General features: G+C 46.5%; 1 protein-coding gene across 3 annotated transcripts in view; it reads right to left on the bottom strand.

The window, feature by feature from the left end:
* Window positions 1–4,316: 4,316 nt before the first annotated feature.
* LOC142567714 (12S rRNA N(4)-cytidine methyltransferase METTL15) overlaps window positions 4,317–25,600 on the bottom strand; it is a 275,298-nt gene continuing 254,014 nt past the window's right edge. For all 3 annotated transcript variants that reach the window (XM_075677894.1, XM_075677895.1, XM_075677893.1), the window contains one exon: window positions 4,317–4,614. In XM_075677894.1, coding sequence (XP_075534009.1) covers window positions 4,408–4,614 — 207 coding nt within the window. In that variant the 3' untranslated portion in view covers window positions 4,317–4,407. The remainder of the gene's footprint in view (window positions 4,615–25,600) is intronic.

The raw sequence follows: 25,600 nt of genomic DNA, 5'->3' as shown, positions 1-25,600 counted from the left end.
ACAATAGAAAGTAAGATAAAGCGAAGTCCCAAGGAACTTTGGAAACATATAAAACGAAATAAAAAAGACATTTCTATCCCCGCTTTGACCGATGGCGATGTTACGATTTGCGACGCCACAGAAAAGGCCGAGTTGTTCAATCTCTATTTTACATCAGTGTTCTCTGCCCCAACAGATTCTCGGAAACATCTGAAATTGTTGAAACACGAATCCACACCCATGCCTAAGATAGTGATCGAAGCTTGGGGCATTGAATTACTGCTTCGTGATTTAAATTGTGCAAAAGCTGTGGGCCCTGACTGTTTACCCAATTTTATGTTGAAGTCTTGCTCTCATACAGTGTCAATGTACTTGAAGATTAATTTTGAGAAGTCCTTGGTACACAGTTCACTTCCGGCTGATTGGAAAATGGCATCGGTTGCTCCTATTTATACATAAAACTGGCCCGCGCAACGTTATTAATAACAACCATCCCATTTCACTAACTTCTGTGTGCAGCAAAGTTCTAGAGCATGTTTTATATACTGCAGTAGTCAAACATATAGATAGTAATTCTTTATTTAACTCAAATCAGCATGGATTTAGACGAGGATTATCATGCGTCACACAACTAGTAGAGTTCACACGTCTTAGCGGCTGCCCTGGATGGCAAATCATCGGTCGACTGTATTTTTCTTGACTTTCAAAAAGCGTTTGACACCGTTTCACATTACCTGCTACTGTAAGAACTAACCAGTTTTAATAATTATCACCAAGTTATTGCGTGGATCGCCGAATATTTAGGCGAGAGGCGACAATATGTAGTCGTAAACGGCGAACAATCTGCAATAACTAATGTTACGTCAGGGGTACCTCAGGGATCAGTTCTGGGGCCCCTTCTCTTCCTACTTCATATCAATGATATTAACGAAAATATACAGCCCCATATTAGGTTATTTGCAGATGAGTGTATATTATACCGTAAAGTTACATCTGAAAGTGACTGCTTCGTAATTCAAAACGACTTGTATGCCATACACGAGTGGTGTGAGCGATGGGAAATGAAACTGAATCTCGAGAAAACAGTGTGTATGAAGTTCTATAGAAAAAAAAATTCTGGAAAATTTGAATACGCGATAAACTGCTCTCCAGTAGAAATGGTGTGTGAATATAAATACCTAGGTGTTTACTTTTGCCCCTCTTTATCATGGAATAGACACGTGAATTATACCGTAGGCAAAGCTTGTCGGAGCTTGGCATTTTTACGACGAAATACACGTGCGTTTCCACAACAAACCCGGGAGTTACTATATAAATCATATGTAAGATCTGCGCTCGAATACGCATGCTCTGTGTGGGACCCTTCATCAGTAACAAACAAAGAAAGCCTAGAAAAAGTTTAGTCCATGGCGGCAAAATATGTACTAGATATAGAAATGTATGACAGACAGTTTAGTGCAACTAAATCTAGGGAAATGCTAAACTGGCAATCTCTCCAGCACCGAAGAGCGTAGTTTCGACTGAAACTTTCACACAGCATATATCACTCTCATACTCGAATTCCGCGTGACGTGTACACAAACCATCCTCACTACACATCAGCACGCAAAGATCATGAACAGAAGATAAGAGAATACGAATGTAATACATCGGCCTTTAGCAACTCTTTTTTCTCAAGAACCATCAGTCAGTGGAACCGACTTCCTTCCTCAGTTGTAGGAATTTCTTGTCCTAACAAGTTCTTTTCTGCATTGAAAGCAATAGAATCTTTTGATCCCTAAGGCTTGATAAATATCGCGTGTACGTCTAGCAATCATGACCTGTAAAGAATCCCAGTAGCAAATGACATTTTCTTTTAGTGCCTCCTTTTTCACCTTGTCGCACTGTATCTTAATCACCGCATCGTTCTTTTTTTTGCAACTTATTTTTCGCTTTGTTAATTGTTGCTTTTTATTGAGTCTTTGTAATCATTGTGCTTTGTGTACTTTTTTTCAAATGCGACATGTGACATCTGCAACGTGCCTGCGTCCGTCGTGGGTGCGTGCGACTTGGTTGTGTGCTTTTTTTTGTCGGCGTATAATAATGTGTTGTTGGCGTACAGAAATTTATGCAAACCTGCAATTTTTATGTTTCTTTCTTCGCCCGAAGGGGAGAAGCGGGCGAGTGGCGCGCCACGTGTCGGGGCAGCGCTGCACATTGCGAGGAGGGGGTCTTCTGTGTTTGCCGCAAGATGGCTCTGCGTGTGCGCAGAGCGGAGAAGGTATGTAGCGGAAACGTACTTCGCTACTCGTGTAACTGCGACTTCTGCGACTGCGACTTCTGTAAGTTACAGGCTCATAATTACCGATATACACCGCAGTATAACTTTCTACGGCACCTTTCTAAGGCAACACCGCATTCACTAGAGGCGCTTTTGTACCGCGTGGCTGAGTGGTAGCGTCTCCGTCTCACACTCCGGAGACCGTGGTTCGATTCCCATTCAGCCCATCTTGCAAGTTGTTTTTTATTTATGAAGTGTCTCCCGGGGTTTATCGTTCACGGCCAACGCCGCTGACGCCGACGCCACCGGCTTTTCTGCGACACGAGCTCCTTAACGCTGTCGCGTTAAAAAATGCAAATCTGCCTGTGCTTATGCGGATGCGAGCTGCTGTCGCGATAGCGCAAGCATAAACTTGTCACCACCTGCCGTCATCTGCAGAAAGCAGCGTTTCAGGGAGGGCTGCCATGTGTTGCCCGCTCCTGGAACAGGCAACTTCCCTCCCTGAAATGCTGCTTTCTGCAGATGACAGGCGGAGACACAAGTTTATGCTAGTGCCATCGCGGCAGCAGCTCGCATCCCCATAAGTACTTTTTGTACTTTACAAAATTTGCACTTTTTCTTAAAAACCCAGACGAATTCCGGGCCAAGTGTTATACTAAACGAAGTCAATGCCAAAACACAATTGTTCTACAAAATTTGATTACGAACAGCGCAGCGGTGAGAGCAAAACTTTTTTCAAACACGCGCAGCGAAATATTCATGACCCTGTATAATTCGAATTTTTGTAGCATCCCTGCAGAATTTTAATTAAAGAGCTTTTACTGTATACACCTTCTCGAGTGCTCTTCAAAGGCCAGGAGATAGCCTCTTATATTATGTGGGTGGCTGTGAATGGTGGGTCTTGTCAGTACTAGCCGATGTGCAGGGTCGGTTGACGTTTCTCAATATCCGTCTACTTCGGACATGGAGCAGTGTAGACCTTGGCTTGCCTTTTTCATGGGTATGGTGAAAAATAATGTGATGCTATATCCATTAAAAACAGATGTGATGTCATTTTTGTTCTCAAAGGCACGAAACTAGTTTTGGTGGCCTGCCTCTGGAGCTGTATTTTCAGAGGCCCCGCAATTCAACTCGATGGGTGTTTCAAGCTTTCAGCGTGGTCAGCAAAAAGTCAGCCGAACGGGTGTCCAAACTGCACCCCTGCCTTCGTGCTTAAGGATATCACACAGCGACTTCCTGTCTACATTGTTGTAGGCTCCCTTAATATCTAGAAATGCTATCTGTAACGGTCTATTCTGTGCTACTGAAATGTCTATGCAAAAATCTATGCAAACAAAAAATATCTTCTAATTAAGCGTCTGCCTGATCTGCATCCGTTCTGCAGTTCCCTCAGTACATCATTTGTATCTGCCTATTTCGACAGTTCGAATTTTACGGCTTGCTCACCATCTTATGTAACTGGCCTGTATGAGCTCGTCCTATTTTTATCACCTTTGCCTTTATAGATGAGGTTCATCTTGCTTTCACAGCCTCCAACCAGAATTTTCTTCATTTTAATCACTTGATGAATGGCATTAGTCAGAAATTCCTTGCTATTTGGACCGAGGATTTTGATTAGCTGTATTAGGATTTCATCGGGTCCTGCAGCAGCGTTGTAAGGGAAATTTCCTTCTGCTCTTTCACTGTCAAACAAATTGTTGTTTTTTGGGTGTGCACACGCAGTGATGGATCTTCTTTGCCATTATGCTTTCTCACTTTTTTGTCATGTTTAGGAGGGTTTTTAGAATTTTTTCAGGGTTTAGTCTCGAAGTAAAGCACAGCAGTTAGAAAATAGTGCTCACCTTGGTGTCTTCATTAAACATTACACTTCACAGAAAAATGATTCAATACCAACCAGCCCAATCAGGTATAATAAGCTCTCATTACAAACCACGCGAGGACACAGGTTGTGCACTGGCACAGGGCTGGCCCAGCCTATCTTGCAAGAAACACAACCACCCTAGGGAGCGAGTCAACTCTGCTAGCTCCGACTTAACAGGAAGCCGTGAAAAGTCACGTAAAACTTGACAATTACAAATCTGTTGTGCTGCTTTTAATGATCCTGAAGATGCAAGAAATGAGGTGAAGCTTTCATGAACAGAATCGATTGGTGCTTGACATAGCTTGCGTCAATCGACGACCGTCCTCTCGGCGACACGGAGCTTGGCCGAGCGGCTCCGTGGATTGCGTTCCAGCTCCGCTCTCGATGGCAGCTGGAGTGGACCCAGTGGCTGCCAGTAGCACTGCCGCTCGGACACCATTTCCTCCGCACTGTGCCACACGGCCGCATTGCGGAAGCGCTGGGCTATGTCGACTGGCTCACTCACATCCACACCCTGAATGGGACACAGAAAAAGCAGCACAAGTGGGAATAAATAATGCACAGAAGCCTGTACAGTAAACTCATACTAGCATAACTCAAAATACTGGCTGACAGATTTTCACGGCACGGTGACCTCCCATAAGCATGGTGTATTTTTCACTCATTATGCCTGAAAACTTTTCCTAACCAACCCCAGATATCATGAAACTGATGGATCGTGCAAGGTCACTATACTGATGAGCAAGCCCCGCTGCACGTGATCCGTAACACTCAGCACATCACACACATGAAAAATTATTGAATAAAAACGTCTCTCAATTCACGGATACAGGATCTGCAGGGAAAGTAAGAATGCTGTGCTGACGAAAGAGAACAAGCCTCATTCACGCTTGTATGCATGGATTTTGTCATACAAGCCATCTAGTTAGCCAATTCTGTAATACCACTACAGTACTTCACAATTCAGTAGGTAGCAGCGAACAATGAACATCCTTTACTCCTCAGAACATTTTGCAAAATAGGGTCCTTAATGTTGAGAAGGTTGAGCATCGCCTTCATTGCCAAAGTGCACAGCAGATTCTCTAAGCTTCTGTATTTGCAAAAACTTCGTCCCTGAAGATACTGGAGGAGTTTCTGGAGGTTGCTCCACCCACAAGACATAAAGTAAGCATTCTGAAGATTCTGCATGCACAATGGCTGCATCATAAAATGGCCATGTGCCAGGCAAGGTTGCCACCTTTGTCAAGGAAAAAAATTTGGCAGACAACTTTAGTTGACATCGACGTAATGTGAAGGAATGCATGAATCAATGCAGCACAAGATGCCCATATGTGCCGAGCAGGTGGGTCCTAAGCAGCCCCTACACATGCCTTGTAGTTTTGCTATCCAGGACTCCAAGTAATCGCTTGCCCCCTAGCGGCCGCGCCAAGAACTGGCCACTCCAGGTTCAGGCTTGAAGTGAAAGAGGGTTTCCTATCGCAGCATGCCCAGAATGCCTCATAGTTCTCAAATTGCCGTGATGCTACGATGCACAAGCCCCCCCCCCCCAAAAAAAAAGAACAAAAAAATATGCGGATGCCTAAAGACTTTTGCTGTGCACCATTATTCATGTCATCGCGGTGGAAAGACAGCAATGTATAATTTCATCGTTTCCCGAAAGAAGCAGATGACGCAGATCAGAGAGCGACGCGTATAAGAAACTTACACATTGGGCAAAGGTGATGACACTATGCTGGTTCGTTTGAAACATCTCACTCGGGACGAATTCTTTCTTCCCAACAAGCAGACCATTGCTTTCTTTTTATATATTTTAAATATCACGTGGGCATCTCAAATCACGGAGCTTACTTTCATTCAGGCAGGCGCATTAATAAATTATAGTGAAGTACACGGAAGCTTCATTTGGTTTTGTTATTTTAGTTTTCTCCATCCGCATTAGCTTTACTAATGCTTTAGGCAGCAGAAATTTTCTCACTAATCTGCTTCTGTCCACATGCATGGTAGCAGGAATAAAAACTAGCTCAGAAGGTCTGAAGTTAATCATGACACATGTTATATGCTTCTTACATGCGTCTTGCTGTTTTTTTTTTTTATGTTGACCGGGTGGCTTTGGTACACGGCATTTTATCTCAAGTGTTATATGCGCTATAGGCGCGCTCTGTTGACTAGATCGCGCACATCTTCGGGTATTTAAGCAGGAAGTTCTTCGAAAATAAAACCAGTTGTTAGAAAGCGCCCTTCCTTGTGTTGCTCCTCTTCTTTGTCCCTGTTTGTTCGCGCACAAAAGGTTTTTAAAAAAAAATGAATGTGTATTTAGCTCCTGAAAGCAGAACAGATGTTACTGCATTGACGATGGTGGCACAGGCGTATTCCGACGATGTGTCAAGAACGTCGGGTAGGAGTGTCGAATGGCAGCGTGGGGTTTCCGTACAAGAGATAAGACGGCGAAAAACCTGCTGGGTCATACCGGGAGGAATTATAAGCAAATGTTACGAAGAGCAGAGTGACGTCCCAGTCACGATGGTCAGCAGAAACACGCATAGCAAGCGTGTCTTTGATAGTTCTATTAGGATGCTCTGTAAGGCAGTTGGTCTGAGGGTGGTACACCGTTCTCAACTTGTGCCTTGTAGCGCAGGAGTGCAAGAGGTCCTGGACAACCTTTGATATGAAATAGCAGCCCTGGTCTGTGAGGAGTCGTTGAGGAGCGCCATGGTGTAGTATAATGTCTTCGCGGAGGAAGTCGGCGACGTCATTTGCACAGCTAGTTGACAGAACCCAAGGGATTGCAGACCTGGTTGTGTAGTTGGTAGCAACTGCTATACACTTATTTCTGCGTGAAGATAGCAGGAAAGGGCCAAGAAGGTCAAGACCAACCCTAAAAAATGGCTCCAATGGTACGCCAAGGGGTTGAATGCGATCAAGGCACTCGTCCTGTCGTCTTCTCTGTCTGTGCCCCTGTTATTTGCGCTAGTCTTTTGATTAAACGTTGAAGGCGGCCAGCTTGGAGTAGTGCTGATTTCTTGTGGCGTAGCATTGTTCACAGGAAGCGACGTAGCGGCAGACGGGATGGTAAATACCGGGCCAAAAGAAGAGATGCTGAACACGGTCATACGTCAGGGAGACTCGGAGGTGACCTGCGGTAGGAACATTGTGTAGCTGTGTGAGGACAGTTTGACACATATGAGTGGGAATAACCAAGAGCAGTTCAGGAACGTCAGTGTGCATGTTGTAACGGTACAAGATGCCATCCTGCAGTGCAAACATACGCAGAGAAGGGGAAGGTGTCTCACAAGTTAGCCATAGAATGAGGTCTCACAAGTAGTGGTCAGGGCGCTGCTTATCTCCGCTGTTCTGACATGCACTAAACGAAAGCATGCAGGTAGACTCGCAGCTGCGGTAGGTCTACTGGATGGTGCAACAACCAATCACTATCGGCCACTCTTATGCACAACTGTGCATGAGTACTTTTGGAGTTGTAGGGCCCACCAACCAAGACATCCAGTAGGATCCTTTAGAATTGAAAGCCAGCATAAGGCATGACGGTCAGTGATAACTTGGAATGGCCAGCTGTACCAGTAGGGGCAAAATTTACCCACTGCTCAAATGAGGAGAAGGCACTCGGATTCAGTAATGGAGTAATTGCGCTCTGCGTGGGACAGAAGACGGCTAGCATACGCAATAGCACGGTCGCAACCTTGCTGATCCTGAGCCAAAACAGCGCCGATCCCATGACTGCTGGCATCGGTGCGAACTTCCGTTGGAGCGGTCAGATCAAAATGGGTGAGAACTGGCGGTAAAGTGAACCACACGGTGGGCTCAGTGACTGCAGTAGCTTGTTGTGGACTCTAGACAAAATCTGTGCCTTTGTTGAAAAGTTCTGTGAGAGGACCAGCAACATCAGCGACCGCAGTAGCTTGTTCCGGACTCCAGACAACATCTGCGTCTTTGTTGAAAAGTTCTGTGAGAGGACGAGCAACGTTAGCAAAATTGTGTACGAACCGGCGGAAGTATAAGCAGAGGCCCACAAAGCTTCGGACATCGTTGGCACAGGTCGGCACGGGGAAATTCTTGACTGCGCGAACTTTCTTGGGATCGGGGCAAACACCGTAAGAATCGAAGAGGTGTCCAAGCACAGTAAGTTGCCAGTGGTTGAAGTCCAGGGAAAACACGGGGAAGGCTTGAGATGGAAATTCAAGACGATGAGCAAAACGGGAATAAGGTGAAAGCAGGAGCCAACGTTTCGACAAGTGGACTTGTCTTCTTCAAGGCCTTGAAGAAAACGAGTCCACTTGTCGAAACGTTGGCACCTGTTTTCACCTTGTTCTCGCTTTGCTCATCGTCAGTGGCTGAAGTGACATTTTAGTGAATTGAGCTGACGCCCAGCCTTGCAGAAAACAAAGCATTGTTGAAAGGTGACAGAGGTGTGTGGCAAAAGTTGGTGAAAATACTAGCGAGGTAGCACAGGCAGATTGACCACTTAAAACCGTGAAGGAGAGCGTTCATCATTCGTTCAAAAGTAGCCCGGGCATTATATACACTGAATGACATGACTTTAAACTGATAAAAGCCATCAGGTGTGATAAAAGCTGTCTTTTCACAGTACATAACCGACGTGTGCACTCCTGTGTCAAGCAGTGATATTACAGGAATACAGTTCATGTCCATGTTGATGAGGTTCCTTAACCCGAAATTCTTCTGCTTACACTGCCTGGCCATCGGTTCCTCAGCTTGCAGTACCTGGCCATCACAACCGATGGCCAGGCAGTGTAAGCAGAGGAATTTCGGGTTGAGTCGTCATGGCAGGCTCACCTCTCGGAGCTGCACCCCTTAGCTTTCCAAGCAGCGGTGGGAGTAAGAAGGAGACGGGGATCAACGAGGCAGAGGCGAGCGAGAAAGACGTGGGTGTGGCGAAGGGAAACCGTTTGGTCATGCAGGCAGAGATGTTGCAGCAGTTTCTTCTTGGATATGTGTTGGCGGGTGGGGACTATCAGGTGAGCGCTGGGTATTTCGAAAGCTCGGCCAAGGCTGCGAGTTCCGAGAACTGTGACAATGGCGGGAAATATGCCCAACGCATCCACAGCAGAAGCAGATAGGCCTGTCATCCGAACTGCGCAATTCTTCTGGGTTTCGATGAAGAGGACGAGCGTACGAAATTCGTGGTACGAGGGGTGATGAAAAAGTTTTGCAACTCGCATATTAGGAAAGCTGCCAGACCTTGGAAAACAAATTATTTCTCAACATAATCTCCCCCGCCCCACGAATGCACATCTCCCACTTTTTTAAAGCTTTTGACACCTTGCAAAAAAAAAAAAAACTTTCTTCTTGGTTGCCAAGTCACTCCTCTGCGGCAGTTTGAAGCGAGTGCAAGTCACCAAACCTCATTCCCTTGAGGTGTTTCTTCAAATTTGAAAATAAATAAAAGTCACTCGGGGGCCAGGTCGGGACTGTAGGGTAGATGGTCCAACTGTTCGAAACCACACTCGAATGGCAGCCTGGCCAACACGAGACCTGTGAATCGGGGCGTTGTCATGCAGGAGGAGGACACCTCTTATCACTAATCCTCGGCGTTCTTGCACGATGGCTTTATGCAGTTTTCGAAGAACGTTGGCGTAGTAGTCACCTGTAACTGTCCTACTGTTTTCAAGATACTCAATGAACAGGATTGCCTTTGCATCCTAAAAAGTGTCACCATCACTTTCCTCCCTGAGCGTTGGGTCTTGAATATTTTCGGGGGAGGGGAAGCCGAATGCACCCTACTGCATAGACTGCTGTTTTGTTTCTGAGTCCCACTGATACAGCCACGTCTCATCCCCAATCACAAGGCGGGAGAGAAAATCTTCTGGGTCGCGTGAATAGGGGTGCAAAAGTTCTCTTGATGAATTGCACACGTTGGTGTCACTCTTGCACTGAGAGGTACCGTGACAACTATCGTGCCTAGACCTTCGACATACCCACATCATGGATGATAGTGAAAACACTGCCATAATAAATGTTCAATCCACAGCAACTTTGGACACCTTGACTCGGCGATTATTCAATATAAGGCTCTGTGCTGAGGCAGATTGGTCCAAATTGGTTGAAGTGGTCGGCCACCCTGACCTTGGGTCGTCTTTCATGTGGACATGGCCACGTTTAAACTCATTGAACCACCGAGTCACTGTAGCATAGGAAGGACATTCGTTGCCATAGACATTCACCATCCTACTGTGGATTGCTTTGGCAGAACTTCCTTCTTTGCACAAAAATTCGATAGCGCTCCGGTACTCGAGCTTGAAATCGTGGGAGGATGCCATGTTTGACTGACTGATGCAGACCAAGTAACGAACGGGAAGACTTGACATTCAAACCTTGCTAGGCTGCAGAGATGACCTAAACAAAAGTTCCAGAGAGATCACTGTCAGATATTTGGTTATGGCCAAGTTGCAAAACTTTTTGATCTCCCCTCTGGATCGGTTACACAGGGTGAGCGGTAGTCGGGTCTGTTGACTGGGCAAAGTGACTGAAGCCAGATGTTGGCCAATTCTTGCCACACAACGGTCTGGATGAAGAATATGGTTGCATGGGAATTCTCTGGGGCACGAACCTGGGGAGGAACTGGAGAGGCAGCTTCAATCTCCCGATGCACAATACGCATCGACGCGATACGATGCGATACGCACAATATTGCCAGATGCATTGGACACGGGTGGGAGAAGGTGGTCCTTTTAGGTAGATGTTGCAGCCGTGTTAGGAAGGCAAGAAACGTGGTGGGCAATGCGGCAACTTTTGGCTTCGAAGCGGCGGCGTTCAGTAATGTGTCCTGCACTGCCGAAGAGTTCTTCAAGACGAGGAGAGTAAACACATCAACCGCGATACCTTTGAGGATACGGGCAACCTTTTCCGCTTCCAGCACCTTCTCGTCAACCTTACGACAAAGCGCAAGCACATGCTGGATATACGTCACATAGGACTCGGTTCAAGTTTGAACTAGGCACGCAAGGTGTTTCTGTGCGGCACGCCATCGGCCAACAGGCTTGCCAAACAAATCAGTGCGCTTTTGTTTAAAAGTTACTCTTCGTGGGTCACAAACCAAATGCGTGCCGTTCCCATGAGCTAAAAGATCAAGTTAACGGGCATTAGGGTCTGGTCCCAGTGATTGCTCGTGCTCATCCGTTCATATAGTTGAAGGCAGTCTTCATCGTCAGTTTTATTTGTGCCAGAAAAGGTTTGGGAGTGACGTGGCTGTGCCACGATGATGGTGAGCATGGGTGGCGATGAGCCCAAAGCAGTCTCGCCTTGAGCTAGCATTGCTGATGCAGCCAAGGAGCACTCGCTGCGCGAATCTGTTGTGCATTTTAGCGAGCCCGCAACTTCCACCAAAATGTTTCGGGGAGATGGATGGACGGACGGACGGACGGACGGACGGATGAATGGACGGACGGATGGATGGATGGATGGACGGTCGGACGGACGGACGGATGGATGGATGGATGGATGGATGGATGGATGGATGGATGGATGGATGGATGGATGGATGGATGGATGGACGAACGGATGGATGGATAACTTTATTGAGGTCCCTCGGCGCGCGATTAGCGCACAGCGAGCCGCTCCCACGTCGGGAAAGACCATGCCCCTACGCCGTGTCGCAGGCCCAATAGACAGCCCAGAGCTGTGCTTCAAGGTGCGAGCTGTGTAGAGCTCGGTCCCGCTCTTCCTTTGTAGTCTTGGCCCCCGGCGCCAGGGGGCAACCCCAGAGCATGTGAGCAAAGTCAGCTATATCTTTACAAAAGCAACACGCATTGTGAGGGTGCGCCTCCGGAAAGATTTTGTGTAGGAAGGCCGGGCATGGGCAGGTGCCTGTCTGAAGCCACCTGTACGTGACTATTTGTGCTTATTGAGTGCTTCGTGCGGTAGCGGCATGGTTCTCTTGACTAACTTCCTGTGCTGGGTGAGATTGGGGAGAAGTTTAAATATATTTACAGGTATTTACAATGCATTCACTGGCATACAAGGTGGGAGACAGTCTGCATGACATCAGCGAGTGTCGTCATCTTCTCTGCTGTCCTCAGCTTCATCTCTGGCTGTGCTTGGTAACAATATACTTTGGGGGATGCTATGTGATATACAACACGAGCCGCACTGCGAAGTTGCTTGTATGAAGGTCAAGAACTGCCACATCGTGCCTGGAGCAGTGCAGCAATGCCGCGGACAATTGCTTGCGCCTTTCGGAGAGGCCCACTAAGCAGAAACATTTTCCTTCTTTAACCTCCAGCTTGCTTGAAAGACTTTTTCTCTTTAAAGAATTATGATGCAGCTTGCTAGGAAGGCCGGACATTTGCATGCACAGCACTACTGTTTCCGCAGTTTTCTTGCTGAAATTCTTGATACCGATCAAAATAATGTGATCGGCAGCTAGGACCCTTTCAGCTTTGACGAAGCACCTCGATTCGGCGCCACAAACAAGAAATTTGAGCACGGCACCAAGCGAGAGAGCCGCAATGGCCCTGGATGTTGTAGCCATCTTCATTTATTTGGATAGTGTTGGCAGCACAAGTAACAGATTCTGGAGTTGCTAATTGCCTAAAGTTATGAGATCAGCCGCAATGGCATACTAAGAGCAAATGTAAGTTGCATTTAGCGGCAATATTCTCGCACAATGATATTAGGTTATACATCATCTTCCAAGAGATTGTATGCGTAGAACGGCAGAAAGCTGGGCTAGTTGGTAAGGATTCATTATGCAAAAAAGAGGTGAGGCGTGAGGACAGGACACAAGAGTAGAGAATTGGAATACACGAACGCCGACTATCAACTGAAGGGAGCACTGAGGCGAAAAAAGAAAGAAGACACAAAACATCTGCGCAAGCTCTGGAATGGTATCACCACGTGTCAGTCGGGTAAATGTGTCAGTCTACGTCAGAGATAACTGTTAAGGCACTTAATCTCTTCCTTATCTCTTCCTTAGTAATCGAAGGCTGACTCACGCACGCACTTCCACCATTATAGATATGCCATGCCTCTACCATAAGACGCGTATCTTCATTCTTATGCCAGTACAATATCGCGCATTCATCTAACTCTGGCGTGCAGTTGCAATCTTAACAATGTAAGGGAAAATTAGAAGGCGATCCACCGGTTAACGACCTTTTATGTTCCATTAGCCTCTGATTGATACACCGCACCGTTTGCCCTACGTAGGACTGGCCACATCTAAGGGGAACTTTATAAACCACACCCATACGAGTCAGTAAAACTGTTGTTCTTATTGTGCTTCACTGGACAGATATCTGTTCTTTTTTTCGCCTTTTACCTGCTCCTTTTTCCTCTGCACGGCAGCACATATCTTACCTAGCTTATTGGGAGCAGTGAAAGCAACATTAACATCATCTCTACTTGCAACTTTTTTAAGCATGTGCGACACTGAATGAACATATGGAATAGCCACTACTCTGTTTTTGCTATTACTGCTTTCTGTAATCACGTCCGTCCTTCTCGAAACTGACTTCTTTAGGCGCTCAGTCACAGTGCCCACTGCTACACTAGGACCACCTGCTTCTAATAGGCGCCGGACATGCGCATTAAAACTGGCGCTGATTTTGTGCATGCAGGATCTGGTGAGAGGAGACTTAAGGCACGACATGGAAATTCCGTTTTTTACTACTTTGGAATGCTTGGATAGAAAGCTTAGCAACGGCTTCGAAGATCTTGGGAGTACTGCCAAGAAACATGATTTTGTTCGAAGACAAAGGAATTGTCAAGAAACTGAATTACGCGTCGCTGAGGAAATTCCTTGGTAAACTTTAATCCTCATCCATGAAGTTTAAAGTGCTCACCTACTGAGGTGCCAGCGGAATCAAATTCTTCCCTATCGCAGAAAATCAGGTAATCATCAACGTAACGAAATATCTTGATAACGCTATCACCTAAGGTTTTCTCTAAGCAGCTGTCAACCTTTCTCAGGTAAATATTGCTAAGAATAGGGGCAACCTTTGAGCCAATAAAAATGCCTGATTTCTTCAGAAAAGCGCTCTTTCCACCCAATCAGCGTCGACTTCAAGTACATACTGAAAGAATTTCTAGAAAAGCTCCCGTGGAAACACCGCATCTACCAATAAAAGCTAACTTTTGCACTTGTTCTTTAATGAACTCATTTATAGAATTTAGCAACGCCTCATGCGGCAAGAAATAATACAGGTCTTCGATATCCATACTAAAAGCTGTACAATCACCAGGATTTTCGTCTCTCTAATGCTGAACTAGTGCCTGAGAATTACGCAAGCAAAAGGGATCTGCAAAAACTAGTGAAGCTAAGCAGATCTGTAGCTAGCAACACAGACTGGCCACGTCCCTTTCTCTGACACTATAGCACGAAAAGGAATTTCTTGTTTATGGATCTTCGCCGAGAAAAACAGTTTTAAGGTGAGGGATTTTGCTTTCTTGACATTAGATACAACCCTATCAAGAGTATGTCGTGACAGGAGGTCAACCGCACGTTGCTTAACTGCCGAAGGCTTGAGTTTCACTGGCTGTAAATTCTTTTCTATGGCTGAAATCGCTTTTTCTGAAAACATGTCATCTGACATAATTACGAAATAACCTTCTTTGTCAGATATTACTGGTCTAAGTTTATGCTCCACAAGGTAATTAACTAACGGTCGGACAGGGTCAGACGTCTTAAAATGAGAATTTGATTGTTTAATGCTTGCAATGCAATCTGAAATACAGCGCGAGCGTTCTTCCGGGACGAACCTGATTATGAAGCGCGATAGGCTTAAAACGGCAACGAGTTTTATGTTAGGCTTAAAACTGTGCTTAGGACCTAAAGCAAGGTTTCTTCTATGGTTATCACTTACGATGGCGTCTCCAAGAACCAGTACGTTATTTGACGGTGAATTATTAGAAAAGTGTTTACTCTTACTTTGCGGAAGCTCCGGAAGTTTCATCCTCGATAGGAAGTCCGCGTGTTGCACGGCTACCATATTCCACTCAACGTAGGGGCGGTTCCAATGGCGACCGTCTCCCAGGGCCGCGCTACGGACCCTTAGATACTCCTGGTAGAACCTAACTTGGCGCCATGATTCAGCGGAAAGAATAGCTCCAATCCTGGAGCTATTCTTGACGTCGGGGAGGAGAAAATGACGTCGGGGAGGAGAAAATTTGCGACGTGTGTTGCGCAACTAGTCGGCAACACCTTTGTTATCGCGTATCGTACCGCGTAATCAGTAGCGACGGCGATCCACTTATTCCATCTAGTCGTCGTTGGAAAAGGGCCAAGCAGGTCAAGGCCTACGCGAACGAACGGTTCAGAGGGAACTTAAATTGGTTGGAGTCGTCCGACAGGTCGCAGGAGAGGTTTCTTCCGGCGCTGACACAATTCACCAGAAGAACCGGCGTCGTAAACGGTCGTATGTATGCAAAACTCCAAGGTGTCCCGCCATCGGTGCATCGTGAAGTCGTTCGAGAGCGACGGATCGCAGATGACGAGGAAGGTCAAGGAGCAACTCAGGACCGTCAGGGTTACAATTGCGGCAGTAGATGATGCCTTCATGCAGCACAAACATGCGGCCCGTGCCATCGGTGCGGCCAGATTGCACTCCGACGATGATGGTCTGTAAGGATTCGTCGTGTTGCTGTTCAGCACGCATGTCGGTAATGTCAGTAAAAGCCATCATACAGGTCACCGGATCATGCGCAGCAGGATCAGGGGGATCCACGCGGTGACGCAAGAGGCAGTCAGCGTCCTTGTGGAGGCGTCCAGTCTTGTAATTGACAATAAATGGAAATTCCTGGGGCCGCAAAGCCCAGCGACCAAGACGTGCAGTCGGGTCCCGGAGCGAAGACAGCCAGCAGAGTACGCGGTGGTCTGTGATGACTGAAAGCCTGCAGCCGTGCAAATATGGCCAGAACTTGGCGACAGCCCAAACTAAAGCCAAGCACTCCCGCTCGGTGATGGAGTAATTTCTCTCGGGAGGTGACAGGAGGCGGCTGGCGGAAGCTATCACGCACTCAGTACCATTCTATGGTTGGGCGAGAACAGCGCCGATGCCGTGTCCACTTGCATCAGTGTGGACTTCGGTCGGTGCAGATGGATCAAAGTGGGCAAGTATGGGAGGGGTGGTCAGAAATCCGATGAGAGCGGCGAATGCGTGAGCCTGCTACGGGCCCCATGAGAATGGTGTGTTCTTTAGAAGATCTGTCAAAGGCTGAGCAACGTCGGTGAAGTTTTTGACAAAACAGCGTAAGTAAGAACACAGGCCGACGAAGCAGCGCACATCAGATGTATTATGTGTCACAGGGAAACTGCGCAGCGCGCGAACTTTTTCCGGATCTGGTTGGACACTGGATGCATCAACGAGGTGTCCCAGCACGGTAATTTGATGGCGCAGAAACTGACACATTGTGGAGTTCAGATGGATACTGGCTTTTCGGAAGACTGCAAGAATGGCAGCAAGTCGGGCAAGGTGGCTGCCGAACGTAGTAGAAAAAACAATAACGTCGTCAATGTAACAGAGTCAGGTGGTTCATTGGTAGCCTCGTAGAAGAGAGTCCATCATATATTCAAATGTCGCAGGAACATTGCATAGGCCAAAGAGCATGACTTTGAACTGATATAAGCCATCCGGCATAATGAAGGCCGTCTTCTCACGGTCCATTTTATCAACTGAAATCTGCCAGTAGCCAGATCGAAGATCGATGGACGAGAAGTATTCAGCTCCAATACAAGCAGTCCAAGGCGTCATCGATGCGTGGTAGAGGGTAGACGTCTTTTCGCGTGATCTTCTTTAGGTGCCGATAATCGACGGAAAAACGCGAGGTACTATCTTTCTTTTTCACAAGGACGACAGACGGAGCCCAAGGGCTGGCTGATAGCGCAATGACCCAGTTGTGGAGCACTTTGTCCACTTTTGATTGGATGACTCGACATTCAGCATCGATACACGACAGGGACGCCGACGAATAGGATTCGTGTCTCCAGTGTTGATACGGTGGTGAACAACAGATGTTTGGCCCACAGGCCTGTCGCTGAAATCGAAGATGTCACTGTACGATTCAAGCAGGAGACGTATGTCCGTGGCCTGTGCAGAGGTGAGGTCAGGTGCAATCATTTTCGCGAAGTCATCTGTTAAGCAAACAGAGCTGTGAGCTGCAATTGGCACTAATAAACCACTATCGGCATTCAGACTATCACTGTCAAATTCGGAATCACTAGAAACATTGGCCAAGAACATGTCGGCCGGAATCACTCGAGGGCACAGGCTGAAATTTAGAAGTGGTAGAACGACGTCGTTATTAGCATAGAGTTTCCTACAAAAATTACTAGAGGGAACTCTGGCGCTGTCTACTGGAGCTGCAATGGGAGCGGTTGTACCATCATGGGAATTATGGGAAGTACATGGACTTGCCTAAACTTCGTCCTTTCGGCTTCAAACGGCTTTGTGACTGTGAACTCGTCATTTTCAACAGTGTATTGCGCAATAAATTTCATTTCATTTCATTTTATTTCCTTAAAAACCCCGTAGTAGGGGTATTACATAAGGGGTGGGAATACAACATATACAAACAAGTGTTATAATGCATTCCATTCTGTAGATAAAACGTTGTTACATCTTGAACAAATTGTGAAGAGCAGGTGATGGCAGCGATTTGACGAGGAAGGCCATTCCAGTCTCTAGATGCTCGGTAGAAAAATGAGGCTGAAAATGTATTTGTGCGTGAATGTGGTTGTGCTACCTGCTAGGGATGGCCAATGCGTCGTGACCGGCGCGTTGGAGGAACAATGTATGGCGGTCGGTTAAGCGTCGAATAGTAGAACCTGTCAAAGAGGGAAAGGGTGGCAATGCGGCGACGACGGGATAGAAGTGATAAGGAAGATCCTTTTTTTAAAGATGGCATGCCGACGTTGTAAGAGTATGTGGAATGAGCATACCTGGTGGCGCGATTTTGAACTGCCTCGAGGGCATTGGCGAGATATGCTTGATGCGGATCCCAGATGGCAGATGCGTATTCGAGTTTCGTTCTTACCAATGATCTATACGCTAACAGTTTTACATGCAATGGAGCGAGGCGAAGGTGACGTCTTAGAAATCCCAATGTTTTGTTAGCCGATGAAATAACATTAGTAACATGCGCATTCCAGGTTAGATCATTAGTCAAAGTGATACCTAGGTATATGTAGGATTCCACGGTGACGTCCCCAATCCGATAAGAAAAGTGAAGAGGATGATGACGACGGTAAATGAGAAGTTTGCATTTATTAGAGTTGAGTGTCATCAGCCAAACATCACACCATTCTTGTACGCGGTTAAGGTCACATTGAAGAGTTATTTGGTCAGTGATGGTATTGACTGCGCGGTAAATAACGCAGTCATCGGCAAACATACGGATATGGCAGGACACACGCAAGGGTAAGTCGTTAATGTAAATTAAGAAAAGAAGGGGGCCAAGGACGGACCCTTGTGGTACGTCTGATGTGACGAGTGTAATGTTTGAAGCGTGGCTATTAAATATGACATACTGTGGGCGGTTAGTTAAAAATTGCTCAAGCCATTTTAGGATACCAGGATGCAAATTCAAACGAGAAAGTTTTAGTAATAGGCGTTGATGAGCTATTTTGTCAAACGCTCTCGCGTAAACCAAAAATATGGCGTTTATTAATGGCGTAATCCAATAATGATGTTTATTAAACAATTAAATAAACATCATTAAAATTGCCAGATGGCAGGATTCGAACACAGGGACTCTAGCACAGATGCCTGATATTGAAACCATTACGCCACGGACGCATGTATCGACAAGCGAATGAAACGCCCTTATGAATTTATCGCGGGCATGCCAGTGCCTTGAGACGTCTGACGCGTTTAGATTTGGCCACCTGGCCAAGCGTAATCGTTGCAATTAATAGCAATCGTACGCATTACCGGCGTCTTCTGCACTTCGAAGAATATAGATTGCGCTGAAATATACGACAATAAGATTATATATATATATATATATATATATATATATATATATATATATATATATATATATATATATATATACAAAGCCACAAGAACATTTGAATCCACAAGCACGAAGATCAGACAAATCCAAGTACTTCCCATCATTCCCATGGTAGGTCAACGGTTGGATGGATGGATGGATGGATGGATGGATGGATGGATGGACGGATGGATGGATGGATGGATGGATGGATGGATGGATGGATGGATGGATGGATGGATGGACGTTATGAGCGTCCCCTTTGGAACGGGGCTGTGGGTTGCGCCACCAAGCTCTTGCCATTATACTGTCTAATGTCCTACCTAAGTTAAACAATAAAACATAAAAAATAAACACTATAAACTCCCACACCCAAATTTTCTGATCCCCTATTGCTAACTGTGCTTTTGTACGTCTCCGTTTTTTGTCGTTTCGCTACTTTTCGTCCACCAATCCTCCAATCGCCTCTTACTAATGCCTATCGCGGACATGTTTACTTTTTCACTGCTCCCGCTGAACCCAAGGGCTTCAATGAGGCCAGTGGTGCCTAAATCGCCCGCTGGGTAGACGTCTTCACATTCTAATAAAACATGTTCCCTAGTTTCCCTAGCTTTACCGCAGCAAGCACATGCTTCTTGTTCCTTCTTATATCTCGCTTTATAGGTGCGTGTTCTAAGGCATCCCGATCTCGCTTCGAAAAGTAATGAGCTTCCCTTTGAGTTATCATAAATTGTTTCTTTCCTGATTTCGTTTTCTACTCTTTAGTTACTCATGGCAGGTTTCATTTCCATTCCCGCCACCCATGAGATTACTTCAGCCTCTCTGACGTTCCGCTTGACCGTCTTTGTTGCTGTGTTGCCCACCCTACAGGCCGCATACTTGCTGGTAAGCTTACTAGTTCTTTTCCTCCACTGTGAATCAATGTTTTGCCTGTACAGATACCTGAATACTCTCCCAGCCCATTTACTTTCTTCCATATTCCTCAGGCGTTCTTCATACTCAATTTTACTGCGAGCTTCCCTCACTTCAAAACTAGTCAAGCCCATATCACCCTGCACAGCTTCATTTGTAGTCTTCCCGTGAGAGCCCAATGCGAGGCGACCCACTGACCTTTGGTTCCCATCGAGTCCTGATTGTACCCCTGATTTAAAGCAAACAGCCACATTTCTAAAAGTAAGTCCTGGAACCATTACACTTTTCCACATACCTCGGAGGACCTCGAACCTATTGTATCCCCATAGCGCTCTGTGCTTCATTATGGCTGCATTTCTCTTCCCCTTCACTGTTATTGTTTTTTCCCGTGTTTCCATATATCCATATCCGTTTCCGTTTATCCATATACCAAGGTATTTATATTCTGTTACCTGAGGTATTTCTTGGGCCTGTATTTCCAGCGTCTGTTCACTGTTTTCATTGAATACCATAACACCTGATTTTCTAACACTAAATTTAAAACCTAGATTGTTGCCCGCCTCTCCAGAGATATTAGCCAGACGTTGCAAATCACTTTGCTTGTTAGCTAGCAACACAATGTCATCCGCATAAAATAATGGGAGCTGGGAGCTGCTGCTCAACTACTGTACTCGCCTGTTTGTGTGAGAGATCAAACCCGATATTACTAGGGTGCCTCGATGCGCGCGCGCCCTCTCTAGGGTGAGGTCACCCTTTGGGAGGGCGAGTGCCGCCTCCTCGGCCGGGACAGTCCACCTGCGGCCATTTTCATGCCCTTTCTCGCGGCGGCGCGGCGGCCGTAACACGTGCGTTCGCTCTGTCGCCTTTTCTCTTGGTGCTGACCGGTGGCGCACATCGAAAAATGCCGGGTTGTTGTGTGCCGCAGTGCACCAACCACTCCAGAAAGGGATGGAGAATGTTTCAGTTCCCGAGGGACCCCAAGAGAAGGCTGCTTTGGACAGTAAAGACCAAGCGCGACAAGTGGCAACCGACAAACACATCGTGCATGTGCAGCGTGAGTAAAACTTTCCTTCGTATGCCAAAGGATTCGCATGTGCGTGCCGTTGAGGTACGCGATTCATTTTTATTGAGAGAACGTGTGGAAGGTCTGAACAGGGACATGTAAATATGATCGCTCTGAAATTAAGTGCCGCTGAGGATTAGCAACTTCGTGCACAGGGATTGTGTGGCAAATGTTGGGAGCAAATTAGATTGCTCACAGAACGAGTATCGCTGCCCGGAAAGTTCCGCACCTTTTAAGAAAACAAAAATGCCCGCGTTCTCTTGACGAGAGAGACTGAAAAAAGAAAAAAAAAAGGAGGCGTTGTTCGAGTATTTTCCTTCGAATGAGACTTTCTCGCTGAAAAAAAGCTTGAGGCCTTTTTTGGTGCGCCTGCTCTTCTGACTCACTGACTGCATTTTAACTTGAAACAATGAACATGAAATCTCTTCACAATGGCGCACACAATTCCCCTTCATAGTAAAATAAAGGAAAAGTGCAGTCTATTTCGATTATGTGGGCTCCTAAGCAATCATTATGTTGTGTAAAGGCGAGAGCGTTACTTGTTGCTGAGTGTAGGGCTGCGGCGAAATGCTACTGCAATGTGTAGTGCGGCTATGTAATTTTTGCGAGGCTCCGAAAGTTGCTTATTATGAGGTCGCGACAAAGCGAGACGACAAATCGGTCATATTGCGATCTCTCAGCTGGGTTTTATTTGCGGAGTTCTCACCATGCCCTGCCGCCTACGGCCACGCTTTGCTGTCTCGAGTGGTGATGTGGACGCGAGTGATTGAACCTCAGACGGTGAAGACGGCATAGCACCGCAACCTCGCTCTCCGAAAACTGAAGGCCAGCTGATGTTGACCGCGGGATTTTCCTTTTAATGCACTCAGTAGCTGCAGAAATATTCCGCTGTCTGCTCGCTCCTTCCTTCCCAAGAAAGCTATGCTCGATCCCAAGAAAGCTATGCACCAACTCGCCCAGCAAGAAGTTCTTCTACATTCCTTCACCACGCCGACAGGTTTAAACTTGTGCATTGTCACCCCCGCGGTGACAATACACTCGTCATAACCCCCCCCCTCCCGCCCCCCGGGTTAAACACGGGGGGGGGGGGGAGGTGCTGCTGCCACGGCAACGGCGGGCTTTTCGCACAACGAGCCAAGGAATGCGAGAGCTGCCCTCGCATTAAAACGTTTAGCGACAGCCGTAACAGTGTACCGACTGCAGCTCACATCACTGATGCCACCTAATTGATTTCATTGCTCGGTATAAGATGCGCGGAAAGCCGCTTATAGTACACATGGCATAATTGTGCTCATGTGCTTGTTACAAATAAAATTAGTGGTACTGTCCTAAAAATTTTATAACAGCTGAGAAAAAGTGAATTTGTTCGATTAGTAATGCATGCGAAAATAAAGCTTCACTTTTTCAGTACATTCTGCATAGGCTTTTCTTGGTACCTGCTATCACTTATTTCGCACCCTGTCCTTGAGCACATGCACCCCCTCGTCTCTATGACCTGCATTGTTTGCTGCGAGCACATATTTATAATGACTGGAATTTTTGTTCGCACGTTGCTATATTAATTATCTATACTTGGGGTCTGTAAATAAAATCTCGCTCTGGGTGCTCTACGGATGCTCTCCGCCAAGCAAGTTTAAAACAAAGTTTCATTTATGACACACTTGGTTATACTACACAGTTTTGGACATACCAGTTATATGATATACTTGGTTTTGTCTATATCATCTACAGTGAAACAAAAATGCTAATGTGCCTCAACCTTACACATTCATTTGCAGGCTCACTTTGAACCAAGCAGCTTTGAACAGCATCGTTCAGATGGATGGAAAAAGCTGAAGCCGAATGCAGTTCCAACTCTTTTTTCATTCAAATGCAAGTTGTTATTTCTAAAGTCCGGATAAGTATTATATAGCTATTGTTACCTGCATTGCTTACAAGCCGTCTCGGGAACATGCTTGTGGATAGCATTAAATAAAAAAAACATTTTTAACCTTCTGGAAATGTCGGGTTCGTGCACGTCAGCGTACAACATTAACATGCTTGCTCCAGTTTATGTGCGTTCTCAAGAGTACACTGTAGAAAAGATGTGATCCTTGGTCCCATCTTGCTTGTTGTAGAAAAGAATGTACTAGCTCGCCAGGTCGAATAAACCGATCTTAAAGTGCATATTTTTTTATGTTGCAGCTTTACCTAAGGAGCGAAAAGCACCGAAGGAGAGAGCGGCTTCAGAGATCTCGCTCTCAAATGGTAAATCAGATGCGACCCCCGTGGAAGCAAGCAGCTCGTCATGTGAAGGAATAACGCTCTCTGAGACCACGGAGCAGTCTCAATTCAGACCTCCGCTTCAGGAAGATACATCCGAAATGGACTCGTTCCAGGTCAGCAATGTCATTGCTGAGTGTCCACAGCAGGTTCAGGATGCAGACAGGAGAGAGCAAGCCGGCGAACCTAGTGGGACCCAGACTGCTTCCTCGTATTCTGCAGAGCTGAAGAAGCAGCTAGCGGACATCACGAGAAAATACACAGACCTTCAGGACATCATGCTGCCGCCAGAAACAGTATTAAGGGCCTCAAAAATCAAGTTCAGAGGCTTGAAAGCGAAATCAGGAATTTTTCAAAAAATGTCAAGTTCCTGAATGAAGATCAGCTCCGTGCTCTGTCTAGGAGCAACAACCGGGGCAATTCCTGGACGCCTGAAACGGTCAAGCAAGGCCTTCAAATTAAGTTCGCTTGCGGGACAACTGGATATGAAACGCTCAGAAAGCTGGGATATCCCCTTCCCTCAAACAGGACATTGACTCGCAGGCTCGAAGGTTTGAAGTTCCTTCCGGGGATACTTCACGAGGTGATTGACGTCATGCGGTGCAAGGCAATGGCCATGGAGGGGGTGGAGAAAGATTGCATCCTTTTTTTTTGGATGAAATGGAGATTTCAAGTGGATATGAGTTGGACCGTGCTGAAGATGCGCTCCTTGGAGGAAAGACGCTACCGCCAAAGCCTGACGAGCCTGCCAATCACGCGTTAGTGTTCATGCTAGGCGGTTTAAATCAGAGGTGGAAACAGGTGATCGCTTATGAATTCACCGGACATCACGTAGAGGGCTCTGTGCTCAAGCACTATGTCCTTGAGCTTGTTCAATTATGCAGCCAGGTGTCCCTCAGAGTTCGTGTTGTGACATCTGATATGGGTGCGTCAAATCGAGCGATGTGGCGAGACTTTGGCTTTTCAAGCCACAGGAACTCCTCAACTGTGTGCTCTATACCACAACCATGTTTGGATGGAAAGCAACTGTTTATCACGGCTGACCCTGCACACGTTCTCAAAAATCTCAGAGGACAGTTACTAAGTTCATCAGTTTTTACGTTGAGTGACGCCACTGTAAAGAACAACCTGCCATCATCGGAGGTCAAACTCGAGCATGTTCAGGCTGTGCTCGACTATGACGCAGAGCACGAGCTCAAGGTAGCGCCCAACCTATGCGAGGTGCACACTAGCAGTGGCCATTTCACGAAAATGAAAGTTGGTGTTGCCGTTCAGTTTTTCCGCGAAGCACCAGCTGCTATTCGGTTTTTAATAAGAGCATCTGTAATTGAAGAAGAAGCTGAAACCACTGCATGGTTTTTGGAGCTCATTTTCAAATGGTATTCTCTAATGTCGTCTCGCAACCCAACAATGGCCTTAAGTCGCAGGAGTATGGCCAAGTATTATGCCGCCCTAGGCACGTTGCACACGGCAATGGAGACCATTAGAAGTACGAAAATGGGGTCCACATCACTGTGGAAACCATGCCAAGCTGGCCTTCTCATCGCAACAACCGTTGTCATCCACCTCCAAGAAGTGTTGCTGGGAAATGAGGGGTACGATTTTTTTCTTACCAGCAGACTCTTACAGGATTGTCTGGAGAACCTCTTTTCGGTGGTTCGACTAAGAAAACCTGTGCCCAGTGCGTATGATATGAAATGCGCTCTGAGGCTTGTGAGCGTGAGCCAGTTTTTATTTACCCCACGGACGACGAGCTACGATCTCGATGACCGCGAATATCTGGTAGACCTTCTCTCCCAGGCAAAGAAAGAAAGGACAGAAGTGGAAGCTGATGAGATAAACGACTCAGAAATTCTGTTCATTGAAGAACTGTCCACAACAGAGTGCAGCATTCTACACTACATAGGAGGCTTCATTTTGAAAGGCATCTTGCCGTCTGTCAGCTGCCAGCAATGCAAGGATGCCCTACTGGGATGTGCTAGTGACGAACATGCCTCTCTGACTGCTCTGAAGGAATATGTGTCAGAAGGTGACAACCTAATTTATCCCAGTGATGATGTGATGCACATGCTCAAAATCTACGAGGAGCACTTTGTAGGGATAAACTCATGGCGCACAGGCAAACTAGTGACAATGAAGTCACCTGTCCGCTCACTTACAGCATACCTAGGAAAGGTCTGCTGCAAGCAAGCATACCGACCACGCTTGAAGCTGTGCGCAAGCCATGATGAAGAAATACGGAAAACGCTGACCGACAGGTACGCAAGATTGAGACTGCGCATCTTCCTCCGACACCTTC

The sequence above is a fragment of the Dermacentor variabilis genome, unplaced genomic scaffold (assembly GCF_050947875.1).
Source record: "Dermacentor variabilis isolate Ectoservices unplaced genomic scaffold, ASM5094787v1 scaffold_14, whole genome shotgun sequence".
Taxonomy (NCBI): domain Eukaryota; kingdom Metazoa; phylum Arthropoda; class Arachnida; order Ixodida; family Ixodidae; genus Dermacentor; species Dermacentor variabilis.
Note: the sequence above shows the minus strand (reverse complement) of the source record. Positions and strands in the feature narration are given on the sequence as shown.